We start from the raw sequence: 8,301 nt of genomic DNA, 5'->3' as shown, positions 1-8,301 counted from the left end.
TATCCAATTAAATTAAATTAAATTTGCTCTATAAAATACTAACTTGAACCCCTCAGTGATATTCAAAACGTTGAAGAGGAGGTATGTACCCAGCCTCTTCCTGTCGGATTATAGTTAAAAAAACTGCACACACTACCTAGAGACGCAAACTCCGGCTCATGACAAAGATAGAGCTCCCCCACACTCAAGTGCTTCGCTTCAAGAGCACCCCATTCTCTTCTTGATCAAGTGAAAAGGCCAGGCAAGCACCATGCCAGTAAACTGTAGCACTCAGGCAACTGAAGCAGGAGGATGGCATGCCTGAGGTCAGTCTGAACTACACAGAAGACCTGTCCAAAAAATACAGCAAAAGTCAAAAAAGTCAATGTTGTTTTTAAAGAGTACTATACAAGTATGTGGTTTTTTTAGATGTTTGGAATCTAAACTGGCAAATGGAAATTTCCAAAAGATTCTGTACTATGTCAGTCAGACTAACTTTTGCTAAGATTAGAAAATCTTTCACTTTTGTACTGGTGGGTCTCAGGGTTACTCTCTTCTGGTAGAATCTGGAAACAGGGACAGAGAAGAGGGAGAGGGCAGGCTAACAAGGTGAGGAAGGTACTAGATATTGAATGCAAAGGAAAAAAGTAACGGATGCTAAAGTTTTTAAAAAGTTTAATGGAGCCAATAGTTTGGCATATAAATTGTGTTCTGGCAGACATTAGACCTGCTTTCTCTTACCAAAGAAAATGGCACGTTTTATCAAAATTTGACAACTGAGAGTAAAGGGCACTGAGATTCAGCTTCAGAGCACCAACTTAAACCAAACAACCAAGAACATCGTTATTCAACTTGGACAGAGGAAACAGGACCAAGGCAGGAAGAAAGATGAAACGTGTTCCTCGGTCTCAAGTCCCTTAGGAATAGGAGTTCTGTCTTCTTGTCGGCAGCCATAACACCACCAAACCCCAATTCCAGAATATGTATTCACAACCTCAGAAAAGAAAAAGTGAACTCCGTAACTTGGTATATCCCAAGGGAAGCCTGGAAGTACTTGTGATGCACAGGCTTGTCCGTTTAAGGTAAAACGACAAATTGCTGTCATTCTTCTTGCTTTTCAAACAAATAAAAGAAAGCTCCACTTTTGCAAAAATTGAGAAATACCTTATTTTCATTCCTAGTTTGAATATGGATTTCACTCTTAAATAAGGGCTATACCTACAATGAATACAGAACTTCAATTCACACAACATTCCTAACATTCCACTCACATCCCACTCAGTCAGTAATGGTTAACTTAGCAAGGTCTCTTCACAGATAGGTATTATTAAATGGCCGACAAAATTGCAAACTTTTAACAAAGTGCTGTAATTATCAGAAAAAACCCTTACACTGATTTGCAATGGCTATTAAGGATAAAAATAGAAGTAACTGAACTGGACTACAAGTTTGCACAGAAACATTTTCACTGTCCTACTTGATATATAATATCACAGGATAGAATGGATCACAGTGCCTGGCAGGCTGACATCAGTCTTCTAAATAGACTACCGTTCAGTTCAGGTAGTACAAATGCAGATGAAACATGCTCTAAAATGTTGCAGCTACAAGAGGTCTTATATTTACCCAAAGAAGACTCTGAGAGCTTTTATTTGGGTCTACCTAACATCTAGAGAATCTCCATGCGATCTCATCTTTTCCAGAATGAAATTCCAAACTGCACTTCTGAGAGGAATGGAGGAACAGGAAAAGTTGGATTTTACTATTTAAGTTACGTTCACATTAGTAGCAGATAAAACATATTTATCATCTTTCACCCACTATGACAACTACACACAGTAGGGCATCCATAAAAATTATATAAAAAAAAAAACTAAAGAATAAATACCTACTCCCACCATCCGTTTCCTCTCACTACTACCAAACCAAAAAGGAAGCCCACTCTCAAAGATCATGACCCATTTTTCAGGTCACTCTGAATGCAGCTTGTGTTTAACCAGAAGTAAAGTGCCTGGCATAGGAAGTAGTACTTGTTTTAAAACTGAGTATCTGAAGCCTACAGGGTTATTCTGGGGACAGGTTAATAATATTGCTATTTTCAGAGCACTAACACACACAAAGTGAATCCAATAAAGTTCTGTGTATTGATTCAGTATTAAATATTACTTGCATGACCATCATAGCACCTCTTTACATCTCACAATCACCAGAGTTAGAACTGTTTTGAAAACTAAAAACTAGGCATAATCTGATAATCAGAAATTGCACGCTAAGGAAACCAGGTGCATGGTTCAGTGTGGCCACAAAAATGGAAGCCTGCAGATCTGGCTTACTAGCCAGATCAAGGTTTTTAACAATTGTAGGAACCTGGCAATACTGTTTAAGCAAAAATACTCAACACAGCAGGAAATGGACCAAAAAATAAAAATAAGAAAGCATTCTATAACCAAATAAACATCTGATAGTTCCTTTCCCTTTGAGAATAAACACAGTTAAGGTCACTTTTAGCCTGGGAACGGATATGTTTGCCTATGATGATCTTGCTGATGACTACACAATTATCTCACGTCCTCTGCTAGGATTATAGTTTGAGAAAGCCATAGTTACAGGAGGCATCTACTGTAAATACCTAGAACTTCCTTTTATGGCAACCAATAGAGATTCACTTGTCTTAAACAGTGAACAAGGGAAGATGGCCTCATGTTTCCTTTGCAATAATAGTATATGTTGAGGATCGAGTGGCTTTCAAGCAGCATGGTGGTGTGAAAATGTCTGCAGTTTAGAGCATTCTGTTGCGTTTATGGGTTGGTGAGTCTGTAATGACATCGCCACACTGGGCTGAGGTACGCTTTCTAGTTCCACCATTGTCCAAGTGGAGTGCCATTTCTTCTGTTATGAAAGTGTTCAAATCGACATCATGGAGTCCATTTCTCCTTCGACTAGCATTCGGTCCACTGCTTACATGTGTAGGAGAGCCTGGGGTACTCGAACGCACGCTTATACTAGCCATTGCACCACTAAGACCTAGGAAGAAGAAAAGAGGTTTTAGAGTTGCTCAATTAGTCGACCCTTCTGAAAGCAACCCACTCTATTTTCCATGTTGTCACAGTGTCAAAGAGTGCCTGCTGGCATTTCTTTGTAACGGGTCAGCAGTGAATAGTTAAATTTGTTCTGTAAGGATCAATCATCTGGCTTTGACCTCCGTTTTCTTGGCAATACAACCATTATTCATAATAATGGCAATTAACAATGATGGAAAGCTACATGTATTAAGTACTGTGCTAGGAATACAAAGATATGATTCTCCCATCTATACTATTAGGCAAGTGCTATATACAATTTACAGACCAGGACAGGAGATGCATGCTTGAAGCAGGGCATTTTATTTGGTCCAATGTCACCATTCTTACAATGTCTCTGTAGTGTGTCTGTGCATGATGTATGTAGAGAAAGCAAGAAAACATTTCTAGGTCTGAGTAGGCTTAGTCCAACAACCCTTTTAGACAAGGTGACTGTGTAATCTATAATCCCAACACTCCATTATTAAGCCTGAAAAATCACTGTTAAAAACGACACTGGACCGCTGGTGGGGATGCCCTGGACAAACAGGGCACTTATCATTATCCAAGGTCTGGATTGTATCTGGCAGATACCCCTAAGAGAACAAGAGCCCAAGTCAATACCATCCCCAATCCTTCAGGGATGAAAGAGTAAGGAAGGGTAGGGTAAAGAATCCTGTTTCATGTTCAGGTTCTTAAGTCTCAGCACTAACTGTTGAAACTTTGTTGCTTAGAACAGGAGTAGTTAAGAAATAAAATATACATTCTGCTCTGAATATTCAAGGTATGCCTGCAAAAGCCATGTGCCTGACCAGGACATATAAACTATAACTATAGCATGGACAGTCCATCTCCCATTTCATGAATTTCTCCCTCACTCAAATTTTGCCACTGCCTGAATAAAGAGAATGATCTAGAATCACTGATGTTTCCAAGAGTAACAATTCCACCTGATCTTTAAAACAAAATTCGAGGTTTGATCTAGTAAGGCCATACTCCCTATTTTGAATTCTATTTAAAAAAAAAAAGTTTGAAGGTTAAGTGGAAAAACTATGCATCTACCAATTCAAATCTACTAAATCCCAAAGTTGTTCTTACTACAAAGACTTCTCCCACTTCCCTGTCTTTCAGTCAACCAACCAGGCCCCGCCCCTCCCTATTCTATCTGGGGAAAAACAAAAGTGTCCCTCTTTACCCCTCTACCTTTCAAAGGCCAGCTCTTGCTTGAGATTTTGGTTTACTTTCTTTGGGGGGTGGGAAGGCACTGATCCTGGCCTGCTTCCCAGGTCAGGAATGTTAGTCCTCAAAGTAACCCTAAAATATATAGCTCTGTGACTCCATTCAGCAAGCTAAGACTACAATACAAAAGTATCCCCACCCCTCACCCCACGTCATCCAGGTAGTAAGCAACTGGCTGAGTCTTAGCAAGAGGGCAAGGGGAGTCCACACGCTAATGAACTGTTTGTTACACTGCCTCCTCGTAATATAAAAACTGTTAGGAGGATGAAACACAAGAATTGCCATTAAGTTCTAGGTCAAGAATCTATTTTCAGAAATCTGTCTCTCCTCTCTCACACACACAGGTCAAGACCCTATTCTCAGAAATCTGTCTGTCTCTCTCTCACATACATACAACTTAATTTATTAAGTAGTTTTAGGGTTCAAGGCTAGCCTGCCTCTTAGCCTCATCTTGACAGCTCTTCACCTTGCCCTTTTTATCCTACCCTAAGACTTACTGTGTATCACCAGTATCGATGATTAGTGGTTCTTTTTGAAGTCAGGACTGTATTTTTTTTTCCAACTTTGCTCAGCCAGAGTCCATAACGCTCACAACTCTCCTGAGATTACTAAGTCTACTTTTCTCTTTTAGCCTCATGATGGCACCTTCCTTCCCATTTGATACTTTCCACTCCTTCCTGTCCTCCCCATCTACCAGCTGCTTCCTCAGCTGCCCTATGGCTTTCCTTCTGCCCCTTTGACAGACAGATGTGTCACATATTAGGAGTTCTTTCACCCCTTAGCTTGCAACCCCTGTACTGTTCTCAAAGGCCCACTCTTATTTCTAACTGCTTCCTGAAGAGCTCAGACTTAATAGCTCCTTGAGGAACAACACTTCTTTGTCCTCAACACAGAGGCTTAAACAAACGAAGGGAAACCAAAATACAGAGCTTATGCAGCACAATCAACCATTTCCTCCTATGGGCAGGCTTTCCCTACATACCTGAAGGACTTAACACACTGCCTGGTACTGAATACTCACAGAATTCTGATAAAGAACAATGCTTCAGAGTCCTGCCCCACGTTTCAAAATTCATTGAAATCCAGGGCTTCATTTCAGGAAATAAACCCAAGTTGTTGCTGGTTAGTCACTTAAATCAATGCCATCACTTTAGACTCAACTATTCATCCAAGTTGCTGGTTTTTCTATTACCCCTACACAGAGACCATTAACAACTTGCTGAGAAAGCCCTGCTTTTCTTCCTAGCCCTACAGGATAATAACATCTTACTAGATGATATCCAATGGTTCAAAAGCCGTCTGTACTTGCCCTACCTCCTGTTTATAAGTAGATCAGGCAGGGCTTACACTCTACCTGCATTTTCCTCCTGAAAGCTGGAACTAAAGACATGCAAAGACCACTACACCCAGCCTTTTCTCTAGTGTGTGTGTGTGTGTTTTTTGTTTTTTTAAAAACAGGGTCCTGAGCCGGGCGATGGTGGTGCACGCCTTTAATCCCAGCACTCGGGAGGCAGAGGCAGGTGGATCTCCGTGAGTTCGAGACCAGCCTGGTCTACAGACCTAGTTCCAGGACAGGCTCCAAAGCCACAGAGAAACCCTGTCTCGAAAAACCAAAAAAAATAAAATAAAATAAAATAAAAACAGGGTCCTGCTCTCTGTAGCTCACAGCTAGCCTCAACTTCACAGCAGCCCTGCCTAAGCTTCCCAAATGCTGAATTACCGTCAAGTTACAATGAACAGTTACCATCATTTATAATTGCTCCAGAATGTAGAGGTTCTATAGTAATTCTACTGTAAAATCTGAGAGCTGGGCAATAAACTGGTCTACTTCCATAATTCAGGATCCCTTTTGCAAATGAAACTACAAGGGGACTTCAATCAGCCTACGCATACTCTTCATGAATGTTCATGATGGTGATGACAACTACCAAAGACTCAAAACCACTCCAGCAAGGAGCAGACTAATCACTTCCAGCCAATGTTTATTGATTCAATTATCCATGAAAAAGAAAATACATTATGCAGCAATTTGGCCAATCTGAAAATCCCCATTAACACCTGGAAAAGCATATTCTCTATAAGTACTGATTTTAACTTCATGGTGCTTGTCACCTATCCTCAGCTATGACAATCTTTTCAAAGTTTGAGTCACTAATGTTCCCCAAAGAAAACTTTTCACAAGTGTCAAAAGCAAAAATTAAGATTACAACCACAGAGGGGGAAAAGCAATTTTAAACAGCCCAAATTTTATTTTGAAAACCGGTGACAGCTAATAAAGCCACTTCAGAAATCTCACTCTGCCACATGAACACAATCAGCCCACACAAGTACAGAAAATCTAAACATGCTTCACAACTAAAAACTAAGTTGTACGTCCTTAGGACGTACAACTTAATTTCTACTAAAAATGTGTTTTTCAAGCGGACTATGAAAGTATCATTTGACAGAAGCAGAATAGGTAGCATTAGACAGAAAAGTCTCAATTGTTTAACATAAGATAACAAACTCACGCTTTAATGTTTCTGCATCCATTTGAAATGAGCAATATAGTAATTAAAAAAAAAAAAACCTTAGGATGATTTAATCATTCGTTGAAAACTCCCAGTGGTGTGGAAACAAGTTTACAGTCCAGGTTATAGAAATCCAGATTACATGGAAATCATTAAAAATAGCACATCACTATTATTTTCAAACCATTTCATCATTTCATACTGTAATATGAAAATGCTGTTTGCATAATCGATTACATAAAACTCCAGTTTCCCAGCATTAAGTCACAGAGAAAGAACAAATCCCCACTCAGAAAACCTCACAGCCCAACTGAGCTGCCATCTATGCTCTCCTGACTTTCAGCACCAGCCCTAGGGGTGCACAAGATAATGGTGAACAACAGGTTCCGGTCCCTCTGCAGACTGCTCAACCAGCATTATCTGGGGAAAAGGGGTGGGGGCCTAAATCCCTCAGACTTTGAAGTGGTATCAACCTGCCTGAGAGCCCTAAAAGGTTGGCATTCTATTCCTTTGAAATGAATTGTATACTCAAGCGTGAGTGCTCCCTGTGCAATGTGCTGAGTGAGGTGCAAGCACATGCAGTGTCAATGTCATCTAGTGTTTTAGAGTTCAATCATTAAAAAAAATAACAATACTACCAGGAAGGTTCTGGTCATTTAAAAGTAGATACCACTCCCCACCCCAATCTGTAAATTGTAATACTGAATTTTTATTGAAGTAAAGCACACTATATCAAGCCAATTACAAAGGTACATGTGTCACACCAAGAAAACATTTTCAGTTATACTGACAGCCCAAAATGCTTTCCATTTATCAAAGACATCATTTTTGAAAGACAGTTTTTAATGCCACAGGAAATAAGGTTCACGACGTTAAGTGAGAAATGTAAGATACAGTACCATATTTGCAATATGATCTCAACTGTGAAATAATATTTATACATTGAAAAAAAGACTAGAAAAATTAATCATTTGGCTGTATTTGTTTTTATAGAGTGAAATTACAAGATAGCAAATAAACCTTTTTGCTTTGGGGGAATTTTCCAAAATGAAACTCAGATAATTCAACTGTTTAATAGCTACCAACAGATTACTGAATAGGTACTAGGGTAATTAAACTGGCTTTGAGATCTCATAGCCTTTTAATTTTTCCACTACAATATCTAACACAATGTTATTACAAGTCCAAGAAAATTCTGTTTTATTAATATTGAATACCTAGTCTATCTCCAATACCTTTGGTTATTTAATATCCTTAATGTACATAAAATATCAACTTTTCATCTGAAATTAATGTGATTATAAGTGCCCTGCTATAATTTTATTGGTCTTGGATTCTGGTCTGAGGAAAGAGTGATTATAAAAGTTCCTTCTAGGCATTTGTAGTGCACACCTTTAATCCCAGAAATCTGGAGGCAGAAGCAGGTGGATCACTGTGAGTTCAAGGCCAGCCTAGTCTACAGAGTGAGTTCCAGGACAGCCAGGACTGTTACAGAGAAACTCTGTCTCGAAGAA

At 39.4% G+C, this 8,301-nt stretch overlaps 1 protein-coding gene across 1 annotated transcript in view; it reads right to left on the bottom strand.

Moving 5' to 3' along the window:
* Positions 1 to 637: 637 nt before the first annotated feature.
* CUNH16orf72 (chromosome unknown C16orf72 homolog) overlaps positions 638 to 8,301 on the bottom strand; it is a 29,574-nt gene continuing 21,910 nt past the window's right edge. Inside the window, exon 4 of the mRNA XM_041676123.1 lies at positions 638 to 3,003. Coding sequence (XP_041532057.1) covers positions 2,759 to 3,003 — 245 coding nt within the window. The 3' untranslated portion in view covers positions 638 to 2,758. The remainder of the gene's footprint in view (positions 3,004 to 8,301) is intronic.

This window comes from Microtus oregoni, unplaced genomic scaffold (genome assembly GCF_018167655.1).
Source record: "Microtus oregoni isolate MIOR12 unplaced genomic scaffold, Mior012 000027F_ref0000203, whole genome shotgun sequence".
NCBI lineage: Eukaryota > Metazoa > Chordata > Mammalia > Rodentia > Cricetidae > Microtus > Microtus oregoni.
This window is presented reverse-complemented; position numbering and strand designations above follow the sequence as displayed.